The sequence below is a fragment of the Sorex fumeus genome, unplaced genomic scaffold (genome assembly GCF_029834395.1).
Source record: "Sorex fumeus unplaced genomic scaffold, SorFum_2.1 ptg000002l, whole genome shotgun sequence".
Classification (NCBI taxonomy): Eukaryota; Metazoa; Chordata; class Mammalia; order Eulipotyphla; family Soricidae; genus Sorex; species Sorex fumeus.
In genome coordinates, this window is record NW_026606059.1 from 35,729,205 (window position 1) to 35,751,716 (window position 22,512).

General features: G+C 37.5%; 1 protein-coding gene across 2 annotated transcripts in view; it reads right to left on the minus strand.

Moving 5' to 3' along the window:
* Positions 1–7,676: 7,676 nt before the first annotated feature.
* NKAIN3 (sodium/potassium transporting ATPase interacting 3) overlaps positions 7,677–22,512 on the minus strand; it is a 618,508-nt gene continuing 603,672 nt past the window's right edge. The window contains exons 6-7 of one of the 2 annotated variants that reach the window (XM_056111184.1): positions 20,316–20,385; positions 7,677–7,837 (exon numbers count right to left, since the gene is read on the minus strand). In XM_056111184.1, coding sequence (XP_055967159.1) covers positions 7,828–7,837; positions 20,316–20,385 — 80 coding nt within the window. In that variant the 3' untranslated portion in view covers positions 7,677–7,827. The remainder of the gene's footprint in view (positions 7,838–20,315; positions 20,386–22,512) is intronic. The other variant, XM_056111187.1, reaches the window with a different exon arrangement.

A 22,512-nucleotide genomic window follows, 5' to 3' on the forward strand; every position in this document is an offset into this window, starting at 1 on the left:
GAGAGTAGTTCCCTTTAAGTAAGAGGTTTAAAAGAAAGGAAACTACATAAGGAAGTTAAAAAAAACTTCAAGCAATTATTTCCAAAGTCACTTAAAAGAAAAAACCTGATATTCAGCAGATAGAACTAACCTGTCTTGGCTAGAGAGGGTTGGAGTGCATGACTTCCACATGAGAGGCCAAGGTTTGATCATTGTGGCACCCCATGGTCCTCAAGCATTGCCGGAAGTTTCCTCTAGCACTGAGTCTGGAAGAGTGATAGAGCGGGTTGGTTGCTTGCCTTGCAAATGGTTGACCTGGGTTCTATCTGCACACAGAGCCAGGAGTAAATCCCAGCGCAGATGGGGGTGCTCCTCACTCCAAACAAAAACAAACAAGCTAATGAAAATAAATCAGAATAAAATAAAATAAAATAAAATAGGGCTGGAGAGAGATAAAGCTGGCATTTGTCTTGCAAGTTGGCTGACCTGGGTTTCATTCCTGGCACCCCACATGGTTCCCCAATCCCTACCCGGAGTAAGCCCTGAGCACCTCTGGGTGTTTCTCTCCCTCCCCCACTACTCATAAAACAAAAACAAAAACAAAACACCAACAAAGAAAATCCCCAAAACTTACCAAGACATAAAAGCAAGTTATTTGCTTGACAGGAAATCAAAGAAGGCTTGATTCGGATGGTGAATTTATGTTAAACCACAAGTCAGAAAAAGGAGGACTTTCTTTTATCTTTAGGACCAGGCTCTCTTATTATTTGTGAAACAAAGAATGATGATCTTTGGTCTAGGAATTCTTACCTGTTCTGAAAAAACAATACTAGCAAGAAGGAAGGCCACAGGAAGCTGTCTTCCAGTGGCTACCTAAGCAGAGGAAAGGTGAAGAGGGAGAAGAGTGGGTGTCTTCTTCAGCTGTCCTGAGCTTGAGTGATCTGGTCAGAAAAGCATCAGCTTAGGCTGGGATTCATGACAGCTGAGGACCAGCAAAAGTTGAGTAAAAAAGCTGGTCTGAAAGTTGGCACAGCAGACCTTGTAGGACACTATTAGCCACTTATTAGCCACTGCAGTAACCAGACTTAGTCCCATCAGGTAACTCCTAGGGTCATTTTAAACTCTAAAATTTGATCTTGCAGAGAAATGGCATATTTTTACCAGACATCTCCAACCCTCCCACACACTTCTACCCCCTTTTCTTATTTAGGGAAATGGGTCATATGCTACCTCTTCACAATGTGATCCTTTAAAAGAAAGATGTACCCTTACCTACTTTGAGTACTCAGTTCTTGTCCAGAGTGATCATTTCCAATTGATCATTTCCAATTGATCATTTCCAAGTGATCATTTCCAATTGTCTTTGTCAGAGTGGTCCCATCTCTATCCTAGCTACACCACTTGTGTCAAGCTTCCAACTGTGGATCAGTCCTTCTAGACCTTGTTTCTACTAAATTCTACTCTCTGTGTGCATTACTCTCATACTATATACATTTTTTATATCTCATGAATGAGTCTAATCATTCTATATCTGGCCCTCTTCCTCTAGAGAAACATTATAACCTTTCATCCCTCTACCTCTGGAAAAACAAGATGACATTTCAGTACTGCATTGTAACCCATAATGCCAAAAGGGGGACGAGGGGAGAGAGAGAGAGAGAGGGAGAGAGAGAGATGCCTGCCATAGAGGCAGAATTGGAGGAGGGGTGTGGGAGGGAAACTGGGGACACTGATGGTGGGAAATGTACACTATTGAAGGAATGTGTGATGGAACATTCCATGACTCAATCATGACCAACTTTGTAACTGTGTATCCTATGGTGATTAAATTAAAAAAGAGAGAGAGAGAAAATAAAAGAGTTAAACTAAGAATCAAGACTCTTCCCTGACTAGGAATCAACCATGAATGATTAAGTAATCAAGTTCATGCTTAGCCAGGACGGTGGGGGAGGATGTACCCAGTATTGTCTCAGTCACCAGGGACTGCTGCCTGATCTGCCAGCACAATCACCAACAGTTTTTCAGAGACTATAATTGCTTCAAGAAATATTATTTTAAAAATGTTACTTGAATTGAAGGGAAAGTCACGCTGGTGGTGGGATTGATGTAGGACGTTAATGTTAAGTGCTCAAAACAACTGTATTATGAACAACTTTGTAAACCACAGTGTTTAAATAAAGTTTTTTAAAAAATAAAAGAAATGATATTTGGAAGATCTTTGTATCTCAACTTCTGTTTCCATAATTCTCTCAAAACACACACACACACACACACACACACACAAACACACATGCAGATCCTAGGATAAATTTACAATTAAATCTACAAAATTTTGTTTTGCTTTTTCCTTCTCTTCAATTGTATTTTCGCTAGAGAAACAAACTATCAAAAAACTTAATATACTAAGAAATAAAGATGAAGGAAAACATAGAGGCAGCATTCATTAAAAAAATAATAGAAAAGGCTCGTATGCATTTTATTTATATATCCTGGCCCACCTTCCTAAGCATCAATGGCTGTTGCATGTTTATTGAGTTTAATAAAAAGAAAATAATGATGCTGCTGAGAAAGAAGGTGCTGACAAAATAAAATAGTTGAAGAGTTATGTTTTCATAAAGTATAGAGAATTAATTTATTTTTGTAGCAGAATAGTGAGGATCCAGTAATATATTGGCTCTTGAAATTTAAATTAAATTTCTAGAAAATTTACAATATATTTTGCAGAACTATGGAAAAACAGTAGAATTTAGCATCATAGATTTATTATTTTTTCTAAGAAAAAAGGCAAAAAGATGAGGTAGAATTCTCGTTCATAAAGTGGATGATTAATTCCTCACTGTACTGAAAAGTATGTTTATTTTCTAGAAAACATTGCAATGGAATTAATAAAAGTAAATAAAAATATTATCCTAACAAATCATGTCAGATAATTTGAACTGTGTGACAGAGACTGGTACTAATTCTTCAGTATACATCTATTTTTTCCTTTTCCTTTCTTTTTCAAAATTTTATTTTATTTATTTGGGAGGTCATTCTTGGTAGTCGTCAGTTCTCACTCCTGGCTCTGCACTGAGGGGTCACTTCTGGTGGGCTCTAGGGAGCATAAGCCTGGGTTTGGCAATGTACAAAGTAAGTGCCCTGGCCACTTTCCTACCACTCTGGTCCCCTCCCTATATTTTTTGTTTTGGGGTCACACCTGGTGATACTCAGGGGTTACTTCTGGATCTGCACTCAGGGATCATGCCTGGCTGGACTCAGGGGACAATATGGTATTGTGGAGATAGAACCTGGGTTACTGCATGCAGGCAAGTGCTTTATCCACCATACTATTGTTCTGGCCACACATCAATTTCTTCTTATAAGCTTTGGATGGCTAGGAAGAATCAAGATCACAATTTTTGGCTTTACATGCAGACTAATTTGGGATGGAGCAAGTGTTTTTCCAATTTGATATAAGGAGGTAATATGTGTGCAACTTAACTGAAGGAAGCACCCTTCTATGTCCCGTTTTTTTCTAATGTCTGGAATACAGAAACAGGGGTTGCAACATTAGCCGCCATCTTGAATTAAGATATGATATAGAGACTGCCATATAACAATGCATACTAAATGATCAAAAATGAAGAAACCTGGTCTCTCTAGAGAACTAAGTTCACCTCTTTGCTGTCTCCGAAAGTTTGGAATATAAAGATATATAAAATTTTATTTCAGTTAAGCTCTTGTCATTTTTCCTTTTGGAAAATCAAAATTTAGGTAAATCTAATCCTAATTTGAAACTACAAAGTTGTTCATTAAAGCAAGTTTCATCACTGGAATAATTCCAGCAGAATAACTGGATAGATTATTTATTTCTTCAAACTGTTTTTGAAAAATTAAACTATGGACAAGGAAAAAAAAAACTTTCCCTATATTGAAATAGTTCAATGTTTTCAATCACTGAGAAAAGAACAATAACTCTGAGTTAAAAGGATGTACATTTTCCAAATTCAAATTAGGCAAACCTCCAACTCTAGCTTATTTCCTTCTTCCCACCCATCTTCATTTTGTCCTTTACCCCCTTATATTCTTCTTCCTTTTCTTTCTTCTTATCTTCTTTCTTTGTTTCATATATATATAGACAATTAAATTAAAAACAAAGCATATTTTAGATTTATTGAATATTAAATTTTGTTTTTTGACCATACCCTATGTTTTCAGGGCTTATACCTGACTCTGTGCTCAGGGATTGCTCCTGTGGTGGGCCTTGGCAAACCATGGTAGTGCCATGGGTTAAAGCCAGGTTGTCCGAATGCATGGCAAGCCCCTATTTCAAGCCCGAATGCAGATACCCCTATCTGCAGTATTGCTTCTCTGACCCCCAATACTTAGTTTAAATCATATTTAGCATTTAACATGATTCTTGTCATTTATGTGTTTGCAAGGCCTAGGGAAATAAATTTTTTATCTGATAAATTTTTTCCTTTCGAAAAAACAATATTTAAAAGACATCTTGAAGGTCCAGAAATGGCATTTTTTTCCCCAGCACCCTGCAAAGAAACTAGCTCTTACAGGGAAAAAAAGAGAGATCTTACCCATAAGGTATGATTTTTTTTGTAATTTACTTTTTGAGAATTCTGAATAAGAACATCTTCTATTGTTTTAAGTGTATCTATCCCTTTTCTGCATTATACACTATATAGTTATATGAGTGTACTCTGTTATCTGTTTTGTTTGCGGACTAAAAGAAAATAAGACAGAATTTAGTACTTTTGTAGGACAAGATGTCACATTACTGTCTAAACAAGAGAACTAACAGTTTCTCAGATATGCGGTGTTTTTATTTCAGAGACACATACCTTCACCTTATGGGGCAGGCAATGTGCTGAGATACTTGAGGATGTACTAGCTTAGAGATTTTCTCTGATGTAAACCCTTCCAAGACAGAGTCGGTGCCCCGTGAATTCTCTAATGCCTCTCACTTAAATTCTTCTGGCCTTGAAATGTGTCTGAAATTTGGGATAAGTAGATGGTAAATCAAAAATCACCCCTTATTCCTGGGGTATCGTATAATGAGAGCAGAAGACGTTCATATTACTGAAACAAAATAGATCGTCTGGGCTAGGGCAGGCCTGGTCAGAGATTGCAAGTCACAGTGTCAAGGTAGCTCAAAAGACAGGAAAAAAGAAATGTCGACTTACTTTTCCCTTCTATTTTCCAGTCAGCACTATCTGTTAATAGGCCTCTAGTAGGATGATGTCTTCTATTCAGTTCTGTTACTTTCCAGGAAAGCAGTTGAACCTGCAGCACTACCATACTAATAATGGTGAGATTCTGGCAAGTGAGTTTACACTATTAGACATCCTTCTCTTACTTTAACCAAACTTGAATATGAAAAAGAACATCCTTCTCTTACTTTAACCAAACTTGAATATGAAAAAGACAAGATTTGGCAAGAATGCAGACATTAAATAGGTCTTTGCTGAAATTCCTACCACACAGGACAGAATAGATTCCTACACACAGTATGTGAAAGATGCAAGCACTAGAAATTCTCACTTCTTGGGAGCAGTCACATGATTGTATGGAATTTGCTAGATCAAGGGTACCTGTAGGGTGTATTACACATCACTGCATTTCTTTCCTTCCCTTTCTTGTATGTATGCAGAACTTCTAAAGAGAAGCTGTGAAAGAAAGCATCAGGCGAAGCAAAAAGGGAAGATACCCATCTAAATTTTGCCTGATAAATGACAAATCTTCCCGACTTTTAGAATTATTTGAGGGAAAGAGGACTAAAATAGTTATGATGTAATTATTCAAATAAAACAAGAGTGAAAAATAATGCAAATATATTGTTGTTTGTGTAGATTGAATATTCTTAGAAAATCACAAATGTAAGTTTTTCATTCCAAAAAAATTATCTTAAGTTAGAAATACTATAGGACTCTGCCGTGCATCTTTGATGCACAAATTAATCTAGTGATAAAATAGCTACAAAGGTTAGCATGGTACTATTTTTGGAGTGTTAACTATTTTTTTCTGCATAAATGCTAACAACAGTATAAACATAATTGGTAATATAAAACTGTTGTGGTATAAACAAATGACAATTTAAATGTTGAAGTGTTTATTTTTATACTTCTGTCTTACTGATTTTCTTTTTTTTAAATATTCTGTTATCTTTCTCCAGAACATGCATTAGTCTTGGAATTTAAATATGAAGTTAATGAGTTATTTTTGTATTTAAAATGCAATTTGTATTGTGTACTATTTTTAATTGCTTTAACATGGGCAGTTATTTTCAAGCCACCTTTTAGACAATTCTTGGGCATTTTTTTGGTGTGTTTTTGTGGTTTTTCCTAGCATTTAGTGCAAGAGTAGCAACAGCCTTAGTCAGGGTCCAACTTGCTCTGACATTTTGATAACTGACTATTTCAATTGTGGAATACTTCAAGATTTACAGAGTAGTTCCAAAATTTTCATCTAACTCTCACCTTTTGGTGGGAGAGAGGAATTGTGATATTATCATGCCAAAGAGGAAAGCTCTTTCTGGTTATACAAAGTAAGCAAAACTCATTTTCATGTGGAACACCAGTACTGAAAAATATGAACAGACAAGCAAAACTACTGTGTTTTTAGACAGTACACTTTTCCATGGTTATGTGCACTGCTTTTTTACTGCTAGAATGAGTTGGGAAAAGAAATGTTGATGTAGAAAAATCTGAACATTTTCTTTGGAAGTATTTATAAAGAATTCCACGTCACTTTTATGACCCTTTTGAATATCTTCAAAACATTTCTGATTGTAGACTTCTGACTGATTATCTCTCAAGTCCACAAGTTTGAGTTTTATGCAAATGTCAGGACTGGGATAATGACCGGAAAATACAAACTTTATGGGGCTGGAGTGGTAGTACAATGGGTAGGACGTTTGCTTTGCATACAATGAACTTGGACTCAATCATTGGCATCCTATATGAACCCCTGAGCCTACCAGGTGTAATTTCTGAGTTCAGGGCCAGGAATAAATCCTAAGCATCACCAGATGTATTCCCATCCCCCCCAAAGAAAGAAAGATAGAAAGAGAGAAAGAAAGAAAGAAAGAAAGAAAGAAAGAAAGAAAGAAAGAAAGAAAACAAACTTTAGACACACCATAGTCCCTTCTGTGGGGTAAGGTACTCTAAGAATTATTTCACTCTCTATGTATGCATGAAATATATATTTTAAAACACAGGAAGGATAAGACATCTAGTATCAGTTGGAAATTCAGGCGATCATATTAACCTGGGTTTTAGAAAATCAAGAGCAAAGGGAGACCCCATGATTTTATTGTGTGGTATTAAAAAAAGTCTACATTTAGTCTGAAAGCTGATCTTTTCTTTGTACTTATTTATAAGCTATCACAGTATCTAATTTCCATGTCTAATAACATTGTTAATATCTGCAAGTTCAAACTCTGTCAGGCCTAGAACAATTGCACCAGTGAGCTATTCTCACTTCAGATCTCAGTCATACACACCAATATTTCTCTTACAATTAACTGTAGATTTTCACAGGATTTTTTCATTTTTGCATGCCTAACATTAATGTAATAAAATTAAAAATAATTTACAAATATTCATATAAGAACACAATGTCTTAAAAATACCCAATCAGACACAACTCATCTAGTTAATAATGATAACAAAACATAGGCTGTGTATGTAGAGTTTGAAGAGTTTGAAGAGTTCCATTATTCATGGGAAATCAGGGAGGTGTAGTTCATTCTCTCTGGAAGAGGTGAGATGTGATACCTGGTTGATGCAAAGAGGTTCTGTTGACGATGCCTTGCTTCTAAGTCAAGATCAGCAGCAGTATATTTCAGATCATTATTTACTTCGACCTAAAACAGAAAATAGGAATTGCCTGAAGGAACTTGGACACTGAAAACTAAATATCCACTTCAATCACTTAGGCTTTTCAAAAATTCAAAAAGTTTCTATACCATAGACTATTTATTCATATTGCTATAGCAATAAGAAAGCTTAAAACCTGTCTTTCCTGCTTTTCAGGTGTAGTATTCAGGTATAAACTGAGTATAGGATTAGTTTCCTGGGAGAGATGTGTCTATCACATAACCATTGAGGAGGGATGTAATGGTTGGTTAGCTTGGTGATCTCAGGGTAAAGATGATAGGATAGTAGTTTATCTCCAAACTTCTTTTTTTTTCTTTTTGGGTCACACCTGGCGATGCACAGGGGTTACTCCTGGCTCTGCACCCAGGAGTTACTCCTGGCAGTGCTCAGGGGACCATATGGGATGCTGGGAATCGAACCCGGGTCGGCTGCGTGCAAGGCAAATGCCCTACCCGCTGTGCTATCTCTCCAGCCCCTCCAAACTTCTTAATACATCCCTAGCATCATCTTCCTACAGTGTTCTGTTTGATAGCAGCTCAAGAATTATCCCTGCTTGGTTCTCATACAATCTAGCATTTGACCTGTTCTTTATACGCAATCTATCCTGTGATGGTCAATTTTATGTGTCAACTTGACTAGGCTATAATACCCATGTATTTGGTCAAAAATTAGTCTAAATGTGGAATAGAGGGACACATAAAAAATCACCTCATTCATATGTTAGTATTTGAACAGCATGGTAAGGAAATAATAAATGGTTCAAAGCAGCAGAATATGTGAACTGGTCTACGGAACTGAGCTTATTCTGGGGAAAATGGCAGCCGGGGAGCTTCAAGATGAGCTCCTGAGACATTATGGAGGGTAATGGACACTCTGGTAGAGGGTAAGGTGTTGCATGCATAAAATCCTAATTTTAAAAGTATTAAAAATCAGTGTGACTAAAATAAAAATCTAAAAATTAGTCCAAATATCACTGAAAGTGACACTTTCATATGAGATTAACATTTAAATAACTATCTTTGAGTAAAGCAAATTTCCTTCCTAATAAGGAAGTCCTGTGGCCAGGACTTATTAAATCTGTTGAGGACCTTATGAGAAGACTGTTTCTTCAAGTTATTCTGCCTCCAGACTGCCTTTGGACACATGACTGCATTACCCCTTCTTCTCTGGGTTGCTCTCTGAGTCCAGTACTCCTTGAACATTCAGGACTTGACAGCTCCCATAATCCAGAAACCAATTTCTTATCATCTTTCTTTCTTAATGGACATTTTCTGCAATTCCTGATTTTATACCAAAAAGGAATATTTTGGAAGATGGAGGTACTGGCATATGCATCTTACAATACCAACCTCCTTGCAGTGTTAGTCACGTAGCTGACACTTAATAAATACTACCTCTTTTTTGGAGTTTGGACTACACCCAGCAGTGATTATGAATTACTCCTAACTCAGGGACCATTCTTGGTGATGTTCAGGAACTATTGTGCTGGGCAGTGGATCTGGGTTGGCCACTTGCAAGACTAACTTCTAACTAGCCTGCTGAATACTTTCGCTCTCACCCCGTCTCCTAAATGAAAAATATTACTTGTTCCAAACATCATTCATGTTTTTGGTTTAATTGAAAATTTTCCTCCTCTGTGAAGATGCCTACCTCAGACACAGTGCTTTCTCATCCCGATAATAGCTACTCTTAGACTATCAGTTATACCCCATGTGGAGGTAATTCTACTTCACAATTAACTATGCTCTGATTGTTGCACACCGGTAAATTTTCTCCCTCCAACTAAATGATAAGCAACACACAAGTAGAGACTATGTTTTATAGTAATTTCATATCTCCATTAGATTAACTCAGTTAAATGATTCTTACTATGACCCAGAACGGACTTTTCAGTCATAATTTGAGTGAGGTAAAGAAAATTTCCAACATTCCCTTTTGAACTTTTGGAAGTCATTCTCTCCACGTATATTGTTCCCTCTTTTCTGCACATTTTAGCGATAGAGTCTTTCCATTCTCCAATCTTCCTGTAACATTTATATACTTTCCTGTTTCTCTGCATTCTGAAAAACACACACAGACCCATTTTCTATCTTTCATTCCATCACTTTTTTTTTCTTTTTGGGTCACACCCGGAGATGCACAGGGATTACTCTTGCCTCAGCACTCAGAAATTACTGCTGGTGGTGCTCGGAGGACCATATGGGATGCTGGGAATCGAACCTGGGTTGGCTGCTTGCAAGGCAAACACTCTACCCGCTGTGCTATTGCTCTAGCCCCCATCACATTTTTAATAGGAATTTAAGCGGAAAAAAATAAAGGTGTGAGATTGGAATAGTGTACTTTTTAATAGTTTTATACAATCTTTTAGTTAGAGCAGAATTTCAAGATCTTGACGCTTCTTTAGCTCCCCAACTAGTGAATTCCTTCTAAAATGGGAATAAGGCAACAAGGATAACTGGGGTTCACTATTGGGGTTTGGGCATAGCTTTTAGCTATCGACTACATTTATCTTTAATGTTAGCTGTGTTTATGGCCAGCATTTTCTGTTTGGGAGAATTAACAAAAAAATAATAGGTAAAGCAGTGAAATAGGCTGATTTACTCCTACGATGTCAGGCAGGAATTCTAAAAGCATTAGGAAATATGGGTCTGGGAGCTTTTCAGTGACTATTGCCAATCTTTATTAGGTTTTATTAAGAGGGTAGCTTTAAAATAATTAAATGCATATACAGAAGTACAGAAGGTGGTATTATAAATGACTTTGTACTCACCATCCAGCTTCAATTAAAATAAAACTATTAATCAACTTTTTATTTATGAAACAAAACTTTATGGCTAGATTATTTAAAAGAGTCATAGACATTATGTCATGTTAATCAACTGAATATCTTTATTCTATATCTAACTCAGTACCATTTAATTCCTTCTGATGCCTGGGACTGAACCCAGGGTCTCACATGTGAAGCATAAATTCTATCACTTCCCTACCCTACCCCTGGTTCTGAATGCTGGAATATTTCTTAATTGGTCTTGACAATTTGACAAGAGATGGATGCAACTGTCATCTAGCAAAAAGAGGCCAAAGATGACACTAAATATCCTCAATGCTCATGAATAAAAATCTGATCTGGATGAAAAAGTGCTGAAGACAAGAATCCTTGCTCACATGATAAGAATTTTTTTAAAACAAAAAATAAAACCTATCATGAGTATATTTATCTCAATGCACAATAATTTATTAAAGTCCCCGGAGCATTTCATATTCACGTTTTATCAATTGTATAAAAAATTCTCATTAAAGTGAGTTTATTATAATCAGTGCGGACACATGAAGGTACTGGCAGAGGGACAAAGTCACGCGGGTTCCGGGCCGAGATCTCCAAGCCTACTCGGATTTGGGCCGAGCATCCTCCACCCAGATCCTCCAAATTCCACTAGGCGGGGGTCACACCCACCAACTGGCCCCCTGGCGCTGTGTAATCTCATCAGCGTCCAAGACTCAGAGACTATAAAAACCAGCTCCCGAAACCGCGCGGCCGTGAATGCGACATCTTATTATCTCATTCCTACTTTGGACAAACTGGCAGGTTACCGAATGTAGCCTGCCCACAGGGCAGAGTCTGGCAAACTCCCCTTGGCGTACCCAATATGCCAAATACCAGTAACAATGATGGGTCTCATTCTCCTAAAGAGCCTTGAATATAATCTCAGGGCTAGGATGAAGGAGACATTACTGGGGCCTGCTCGAGGCAATCGACGAATAACAGGATGGTTTGTGATTTGTGATTGTGATTATAATCAGTATCCAAATATTCTATACATATTGTATTTCACTAGCATGTCTTTTAAATTTTGTAATCTGCAATAGTTCCTTTATTAAAAAAACTTCCTCCTAAACTAATTCCTACATTCTGTCTCTATCTTTTTTCTTGTGGTAAGATTTAATTTATTCTGTTCATCTTGTATTTTCTCCACTTTCAGTCCAAGATCAAGCTTAACTTTGTAGCAACATACTTCATAGGTGGTTTTGTGTCCTCACATCGCATCCAGAGACACATCATGTCGACGTGTCACTCTTTCAGTAAGGCTCTGATTGATCAATGAGTCTGGGTATAACACTTTGAGTTTGGGGATCCTTAAGATCATATCTTTTAAAAGATGACTGATGTCTGTAGTTATGTTAGTAGTTACCTGAGGGTAGCTACCCTTAAGGCAGAATGAAATCAAATAATAAGATAATGATGTTATTTCAAAGTGTGTCTCTTGATACACCTGTCACAGTCTCTTTTTCTATTGCTTTTCTAAGTCTCTGTATCCTTTATGGATGTGTGTGTGTGTGTGTGTGTGTGTGTGTGTGTGCCTTGCGTGGACATGTGGGTGTGTTCTTTCACTTGTGCATTATATGTTCTTTCTGATGTATTATTTTTCCATAATCTGTCATAACATAGAATAAATATTTTAAGTTAATATAACATAAAATATTTTCATTATAGTATTTATTTTATGATAATTGTCTTTCATTTTAAAATCAGAAGGTACTTTCTTTTGAAAAATTGATATAGTTGAAGTTTGTTTTACTGCTTATTTTTTTTATTGCTTATTTTTGGAATGGGTTAGGTGTTCCATCTTCACACCAATCATATAAATCTATATTCTTCCTAATGCTTTGAATTTCAAGAATTAAGAACAGTCTGGATTTCCAGGAAAGAGAGGAACTGACAACTTCTCTGGAAAGTACCTTCCAGATACAAACTATGTAAGTTTAGAAAATCTTCAGTTTTTCATGAGGCAACATGAGAAACAGGTTAGAATAGTAAAAGGAAAGGATTGCATGATGAGGAGAGAACAATGAGGTCCCTAGTTCTTTTATCTCTGCTAAGAAAGGCAGGCATGCTGGCAAGCCTGTCCTTCCTTTGGGATAACTAAGACGCATTAAATTTGTAGGGCTCTGCACTCTGGAGAGGGCTGGAAGTTAATGCTTCTGTAAGTGCCTACCATTTCAGGGACTGATGGGAGCCTCAGGCAAAAGAACTCCACCTCAGTAATGGGAAAAATGATGCCGCCATCACTAGGAGCAGATTACAGACACCTGACTTTGGCTGCCACAGGGGACAGATAAATATGAAAGTATGAAAGTCAATCAAAAACAATTGAAAACAAAATCAAGACAGCATAAACACTGTATTAATCTTCAGATGTTTGGTCAAGAAAAAAATCTGGTAACTGCAAATCATGGACTCGAGATTCATCCAGCTGCAATTAACTAATATATCTCTGCTGGGTGTTGGCTTTTAAATCAGTATTGGTTTAAAAATCCACTTGTCTTCTCTTCTTACCTCTTTCCACACTCACATACACAAACACACACACAAAATCTGCACATGCACACACAATTATTCTTCTGGTTTTAAACTAACTGCTATAAATGCAAAATCATTAACTTACAATTGATACGAAACATTGTCCTTTAGAAAGAGTGGATGAACAGACCACCTCTGGCTCTGTACAGCTGCCTGCTCATCAGAGGTGGATTCACTCTGAGTGGGATTATTTGAAATGGAAGCCAGGCAGGGAGTGTGCAGGTGGGGCTGACTGCCAACGCCACCTGAAGTGGACATTAGCCTTTTATGTCTCCTAGCACTTAGCTGTGGCAGAAACCATTCAATCAGCAGTGTCCACAGAGCAAGTAAAGATTTTTGTGATAAAAAATTAGTCTCCAGCAAAGGCAATCAGATAGATTGGAGGATTCTCAAGATAAAGACAAAGATCAACTTCTCATTCAGAAAACTTAGGAAATGAACAGCTGAAAGTCACAGGGAACTACCAACCTTCCCTCCCCTAACCCCATTCCCCAAATCAAGTCTTTCATTTTTTATTTTTGGGTCACATCCAGCGATGCACAGGGGTTATTCTGACTCATGCACTCAGGAATTACTCCTGGCAGTGCTCAGAGGATCATACGGGATGCTGGGAATCAAACCCGGGTCAGCTGCGTGCAAGGCAAACGCCTTACCTGCTGTGCTATTGCTCCAGCTCCATCAAGTCTTTCATAACGGGAACTGTGGGCATCTTCAAAGAAATTTCTAATATGCTCAGAATTATCTACCTTTATTATAGATCTCAGTCTTAAAATCTCTTGGCAATCTTGGATGAACTGCCTTGGCCGAATTATTATTATTATTATTTTTTATATTTTTATTCGTGAGACATCATGAGGTACAGTTGTAGACTTACAAATTTTTGTGCTTGGGTTTCAATTATACAATGATCAAATACCCATCCCTCCAACAGTGCCCATTTCCCACCACGATGGATCCCAGTATCCCTCCCACCTCCCATCCCCCCATCCCCCCCTGCCTCTGTGGCAGGGCATTCCCTTTTGTTCTCTCTCTCTTATTGGGTGTTGTGGTTTGCAAAAGAGGCATTGAGTGGCAATCATGTTTGGTCTATAGTCTACTTTCAGCATGCTTCTCCCATCCTGGGAGGATCATCCCAACACCTTTATTTGGTGTTCCCTTCTCTATCTGAGCTCCCTTTTCCCCTAGCATGTGTGGTTGGCCTCCAAGCCATGGAGTACAATTCCTGGTACTAATCTCAGCCATTCTTGGGTGTTAGTCTCCTATTTTGTTGCTTTATGTTCCTCAGATGAATGCAATCTTTCTATGTCTATTCCTTTCTTTCTGAGTCATTTCGCTTAACATGATACTTTCCATGTGGTACCATTTGTATGTAAACTTCATGACTTCGTCTTTCCTAACAGCTACATAGTACTCCATTGTGTAAATGTACCAAAGTTTCTTTAACCAGTCATCTGTTCTTGGGCACTCAGGTTTTTTCCAGATTCTGGCTATTGTAAAGAGTGCTGCAATGAACAAACAACTGCAGATGTCACTTGGACTATACTTTTTTTCCTCTCTGGGATGTATTCCCAGGAGTGGTATTGCTGGATCAAATGTGAGCTCAGTTGCTAATTTTTTGAGAATTGTCCATACTGTTTTCCAAAAGGGCTGAACCAGTCGGCATTCCCACCAACAGTGAAGGAGTGTCCCTTTCTCGCCACATCCACGCCAGCACTGGTTGCTTTTGTTCTTTTGGATGTAGGCCAGTCTCTGTGGTGTGAAATGATATCCCACTGTGGTTTTGATCTGCATCTCCCTGATGATTAATGATGTGGAGCATTTTCTCATGTGCCTTTTATTGGCCTAATTATTTTTATCCAAAGAACTACTGCTACATGGAGTTTCATTTTTCCATTTCCTGGTCACAAACTATTTTGGGTGTTGTCAACAGTCTTTTAAGTAATTTAGTTGCTAACTATGGTGTTTTCTGATAATCCGTATCTCTTGTATAATTGCATGGCTTTTGTATCAAGCTATTTGTCTTCCTGAGAGGTAAATTTGCCTTTGTTAGCTCTCTCCTCTTGGTAATGCTGCTGTTGTTTAGGTGTTGTTTTCAACATCAATGTTGAAACTCTGCAAATGAGAAGAGCAACCCCCTTTCCTCCTCCTCATGAATGGTGGAATCCTGGTATAGAACGGGGTTGAAGAGATCCTGGTGTAGACCCTGTTTGTACTTATGCTGAAGTTAAAGCCCCCTCGTTGTCAACTCTGATAAGACTAAAAGACTCCAACAGTGGCTTCCCTCTGTGTAGGTACTGCAGATCTCCAGCCAGACAAAGACAACTCTACAGATATTCTAAAACTTTAGGCATAACAAATGATATATTTTTAATGAGCTACAGCTGCTGAGAATCTCAGGGTATCCCCAGTTCCCCCAAGAGCTCTTAGGTCTCCTGCTTTGCTAAAACATCTGTTTCGTCCTCAGTTTCTCACTTTATGTCAGAACTGCAGCAAACACAAAGCTGGTGAGTCACAAATTCAAGCTTTGTCTTCTGCAGAATGGTGCACCAAATTGGACTCTATGTATGGGACTGCTTTCTGCTTTTGATAAACTCCTTACCATCTTTCAAAAGTTAGCCGAGGCATACCCTTTCCACTCCACTGACAACCAACTGTTCTCCCTTGCTAAAGAAATGGTCTTGGGAACACTGTATGCTATCTTTTTATGTTTATGTGGGTCTGCTCCCCTTGATAATTAACTGTTGGAGGTTCAAGCTTGAGCATTACTCATTTCTACATCTCTAGCTCCCAGCATAGGGCCTACCACACACATTGGAAGTAATCAATAAATAGTTGTAAATGGCACTAGACCCATTTATTAAATCAGCAGACCTTGACATGAGTACTTTAAAAAGAGAGACAAAGGTTGAAAGACCAGATGCATATGTGAGCCCTTCACTTTGTCACATCCTCAATTTTCTAGTGGCAACTGGAAAAGTCTTTATGATTTTGAGTGATGACACAATCAAACACAAGAAGGCCTCCTATACAAGTCTGCAACACTGCCTCTAAATGGACTGTTTATCGCTACTAGAAATTGAAAGTTATTAGTACCCATAAAATACCTTGGAATATGGTTTTCCTGATAGTCTTCACCTCCCCCATGTTCAGAACAGGACTTTTTAAGATCTATCACAGAGAATGTAGATCGTTCTGAAGTCTGTTGAGGCTTGGAAGCTTATGGAAAACTTTATCACTTCCTTAGCTACCTAGCAGAATTAAAATTAGTGATATTACTCAGATTCTTTAAAAACCAGATGTTACCAGTCAGAGAAATTGGTGTGGTAAGGAAAACATTTAATTGCGGATTATCTGCTCTTGTCACATGAAATACCTTTTCTTCATCATGTCACTCTTCCTCTTCTCTCCTCAAAGTCCCAGATCTCTCTAGCTCAGTCCTTGCTTCATTCTGTCCCAAATTCTGTAGATTTGAGAATCTACATCCATGTCAAATTTCCATATATATTCACTATAACTTATTATTTTTGACATGACTGCCACTCAATTCCTCTTTTGCAAACCACAGCACCCAAAAGGAGAGAGAGAACAAAAGGGAATGCCCTGCCACAGAGGCAGGGTTTGGTGGGGGGATGGGGGGGTAGGAGGGACACTGGGATTAGTGGTGGTGGAGAATGGGCACTGGTGGAAGGATGGGTACTGGATCATTGTATAACGGAAACCCAAGCACAAAAATTTGTAAGTCTACAGCTGTACCTCATGGTGTTTCACTAATAAAAATTAAAACAAAAACCAACAAAAAACCTTATTATTATTATTTTTTATAGTGTAGTTTTTTTTATTAAAATTTTTTTAATAGTGATACATCATGAGGTACAGTTGCAGACTTACACATTTTTGTGCTTGGGTTTCAATTATACAATGATCAAATACCTTTTGTATACTACTGTTTGTTGTTAATTTAATTAATGTACCAGCCTAAGAAATCAGGAAGGTAGAAGAAAATTTTCTTTCTTCTTTTTACTCCCTAATAAAGTGTCTTTCTCAGGAAACCTGATTTTATGTTTCATGTGCTCATGAGATTTATGGAAAGTTAAAAACTAGCTTTCACTCCCCTTGCTAACAATACAGTGCACAGCAACCATTGCTGAGTAGTGAGATAGACCTTACTATATTGGGTAGCAGGACACCTAATATAAAGAAGTCATACAGGCTGTTGAATACCAACTGGATAGCTATAATATTTGCATACTGGCTGGGAGCACACACATTGATCTTTTAAATTGTTTCATGCACAATGATTTTAATTCAAGTTTGGTTTGCTTTCAGAGTCCTGCTCCCTTTGTGATTGAAAGGTGTTCCATATTCATTTGACATAAACAGATGCATAGTCTGTCAAATCAGAACTTGCTCTATTGCTTTCTGCAGCTTGTAGTTTATACTACATTCAACTAAAAAGGTGTAAGAGTTCACTAGTGAGCAAGGTAGATGAGAAACCCTTTAAGAAAGGAGTAGAGTTGATCAAAGCTTTTTAGAAATCTTTAGAAAATATTTCATATGTTTCTGATTCATAGAGATGAAAGGGACTTGAGAACGCTTAGATAGAAACCTTTTGCTCTTGGGACATGCCACAGAACATTCTTCAGAGGTACACAGTTATGCATATAATTCAAGGAAGGAGATTTAAGAATCGACATCAATAAATCATGGTTTAAAAATTCTTCTTTTTTTCAATCTTTTTTGGGTCATACGTGGCAATGCTCAGGGGTTATTCCTGGCTCACGCACTCAGGAATTACTCCTGGCAGTGCTTGGGGTACCATATGGGATGCTGGAGATCGAACCTGGCTCGACCTCGTGCAAGGCAAACACCCTACCCACTGAATTATCGCTCCAATCCCAGAAAAAAGTTCTTTTTTTGCTTTTTGGGGTCAAACCCGGTGATGCACAGGGGTTACTCCTGGCTCTGCTCTCAGGATTTATTCCTGGAGGTGTTCATGGGGATCATATGAAGTGCTGGAAATCGAACCTGGGACAGCTGCGTGCAAGGCAAATGCCCTACTCGCTGTGCTACTGCTCCAGCCCCTAAAAAATTCTTAATGAAAAGATATTTCTTACATCTTACCAACACCTTTCATATGACAGTTTCTCTGCTGAGTTAATTTGTACTAGCACTGTAGCACTGTCCTCCTGTTGTTCATAGATTTGCTTGAGTGGGCGTAGTAACATCTCGGTTGTGAGACTTGTTGTTACTGTGTTTGGCATGTCGAATACGTCACAGGTGGCTTGCCAGGCTTTTGCTGTGCAGGTGAGATACTCTTGGTAGCTTGCCGGACTCTCCGAGAGGGGTGGAAGAATCAAACCTGGGTCAGCCGTGTGCAAGGCAAACGCCCTACCTGGTGTGCTACCTCTCACAGGTACCAAATATATGAAATGCTATAAGCTACTGCTAGGCATTGTTTCAGTTCTTTTCTTACTTCCAGTGTGCTGGGCATCTTTATTATTGTCACAAGTCCTCCCATGACCTTCTAAAACTCCAAACACCAACTTTTGGAGAGCATTATTTACTTACAAGTACATAACAGAGTGAGTGAGTAATGGGGTGGTGGCTGCTTGGTTCCTGAGTATTTATATAAGGTAGATGTTTTCCGAATTGAATTTGCTTTAAGAAACCAGTATTTATTTAAACATCTATCATATATAGCCTTATAGTAGGTTTCCTTAGATCATCCTGCTTTAATAAAATTAATTTAATTTGGGGAGGTGGAGGAGCAAGTGATGATTCTCTGAGCTTTCCTTCCCAAATAGGCTATATTGAGAGTTGTAGATTCGGGAATAAAACACCATGGCAAAGAGGAAGAGGACAAATAGTTTCATGTATATTTCTCATTCCATGGCTGTTTCACAAAGTTTCCTCCACCCAGGAAAATGGAAAACATTGAGATGAAAAAATAGTAATCTTATTTGTATGATTCCACAATATCACAAAGGCTGATTATTTGATATCTAGGAAAAAACTATGGGTTCATCACTTAATAACAATGGCTGTTTGATAAAGTTGCTTATTTCCTGCCTCTGGATTTTTGCTTGTTTGGGGGACAAGCCTAAAATGGTGCTCAGGAGTGCTTGAGGACTACTTCCTGTGTGGAAGGAAGGGTCATTTCTGATGGTGTTGAGGATCAAACCTGGTATCCCTGTAATGCAAAGCTCAATTTTTTTTTGAGACATCTCCCTGGCTCATATGTTAATTTATTCCTATGAACCTTAGTCTTCTTTTGTATAAAGTGGGACTCAATTACATTACGGCATTTTCTAGAGAGTTAGGTGAGAAAATATATGTAAATGCTTAGAACTTGATAGTTAGTATTTTATATGTTGTCAATTTGCTACTTTTGCTCTGGTATTCTAGGGATGGAGTCACAGTATTTGTTTTCTTGTTTTATACTCTCTTATTATTTAAGTGACCAAGATTCCTTCTTTGTACTCAACTGGAATCTGTTCAGTTTTAGGTGATTTTAGTTTATGCTTTTTTTTGTTTGTTTTGTTTTTGTTTATTTTACTTCCTCCCATGATTTCTATAGACAGTCAAATATTTGTGTGTGAGGCATAATATATATTACACTTTTTAAAATTCTATATTCTTATCTTTTTAAATTATCCTCTCTCCCCTACCTCTGAAACGTACTAAAATTGTGCGAACTAAGTCTCACAGTAGGCAAAGAAGGTCCCTGAGACTAACCAAGTGTCCAGATTCTAACCTGGTCTTTCTCCCCTTTTCTCTCTCTCTGCTAGGCTGTCCTCAAGACACTTACATATTTTTGTCTTTCTTTTATAGAGTAAATCAGCCTCTCCCCCTTTCATTTTGACTACAAGCTACTGATAAGGAACATCAAAACTAATTTAGAAATAATTTATCACGTTGCCTGCTTCATATCCTTTTTGGAATGAATAATAATGATGATGCTGGGTTACATGAGAAAGGTGTGTTTTAAATATGAGTGGAAAATTAAACCAATGATTAGTAGTAGCAGATCCAAATTGTTTTAAGTTTGGTTAGTTTCAGGCCGTTAGAAAGGATTAATATTTCCATCTCATCACACCTTTACTTACAGGTTTACAGGCTTTAACTCAACATGATCTTGGAAGTAGGAGTGTGCATCAAGTCCACCTATGAAATCAACTGGAAATATAACACAGCTCAATATGAATAAAAGACACATTAAAAACACTCAAGCTAGGTGCCTGAAATAGAAATCCTAAGGATAATATTAGTAAAACTATCTGCCTACCACAAAACACAAACAAGTGTTTTTAATATAAAGGACCCTAAAGTATAATCAATGATTTTTCTAAAGGGAGAATTTTAAAGAAACACACAAAAGAACCTGAGATCAGAGGGGATGAAAAAACACAGTTGTTATTGAACATCCATGAAAAACGAAGTAATATTAAATAACATTAGATTTTAGATAAAGTGCTGTCCTTAGGCATATAGGTATGCTCATTCTCTCTATGTATCAAAAGACACACCATCTCATCTTCTTGCCAGAATCTTTTTTTTTCCCTCTAAGAATATTTATTGCACCATTAGAAAGATCTCTGAGAAGTCATGTAATCTATGTCTGTGTCTTCTGTCCACAAGCTATGCCTGACAAATAGGCATCTGCCTTGGACAAAGATTCCATCTGGGGCTGGAGTGTTAGTACAGTGGGTAGGGCGTTTGCCTTGCGTGCAGACCCAGATTCGACTCCCAGCAGAATTATTCAGTCAGGAATAATTCCTGAGTACAGAGCCAGGAGTAATCCCTGAGCGTTGCCAGTATGACAGAAAAAGCTAAAAAAAAAATATTTTCATCTCTTGGGGGTTAGAGTACTGTGCTCACAATCCGCATATACTCACTCCCAGGTAATATTCTTCCCAACTTGTTTTGATCTGTAGCACTGTAGCACTGTCCTCCCGTTTTTCATCTATTTGCTCGAGCGGGCACAAGTAACGTCTCACAACAAATTGTGAGAGTTGTTGTTACTGATTTTGACATATTGAATACATCATGGGGAGCTTGCCAGGCTTTGCTGTGCTGGCGACATACTCTTGGTAGCTTGCCGGGCTCTCTGAGATGGGTGGAAGAATCAAACCCAGCCGGCCATGTCGGCCGCATGCAAGGCAAATGCCTTACCCGCTGTGCTATCACTCTAGCCCTGTTTTGATCTAAGTTTCAATATATTTTTTTTTAAATCCTAATGTCTCTGACTGATTGTAGCTCATTTCTCCTTTTTGTTTTGTTGTTATTGTGGTTGGAGATTATTCAAAATATTAGTTACCAAGTTTTGCCTTTAAGAGTCAAACAGTTAACATATATAGACATACAGAATCACTAATTCTCAATGTTTTTATTTGTGTATGTGTGCATTTAGTTATAATGTATGAGAATATTTTATATATTTTCAACTCAAGATGGGCAATTGAGTGCACTTACTTAGAGATGAATTAGCTAGGAGATATTTAAAGCTTTGCTTGCTCTGTATCTAGGCACTCTAGTCAGTTCCTGACTTGCTCCTTTTATCTCTATTGAAGGACTAGAAGTCAGGCTTGGTCAATTAAACATTTTTTTACCTTACTTTTGTTAGCATAAAATTCTATATTTGAAATTTTTTTGTTATGTTAATTGCTGTTTACTAAAACATTGTAAACAAATTTTTGAAGGAATTTTATTTGTGATGACCAAGTTTAAATTTTCAACTGATCTTGAATGCAATGCAGCTAAAATTGATGAGATCCATCTTTAATAATGTTCACAAAAATTATGGGAAATTTAAATTATAAAGTAGTTGAAGGCTTTAATATCTCTAATTCTGACAAATTAAGACAAGAAAAGAGAGCAAATGTATTATCATCTAGAGTTTTACGGTTTGTTCCCAATACCAACTTCATACAGAAATATATCCAGGGAAACATAACTCAAAACCACAATAGATACTGCTTTATGCCCAGTAAAATAACTATAATAAAAATGTAAAAGCAAATGTTGGTGAGGATAAGGTAAAATTGAAATCTCCATATACTGGTGATTGGATTGTAAACTAAACCAGTCACTTCAGAAAATAATTTCAAAAAAGACTAAATTAAGATTACCATATGATCTAGTAATTACCCCACCAAATATATATATATATATATTATATTATTCCACACAATTTGGTTAAAAATGGTTATAACACAATTATTGACCATATCAATATGTAGAAAAATATTTCAGTTCATTTACTCAAATGCGTGTATACATGCTTTGAATGCTCAAATTTTCACT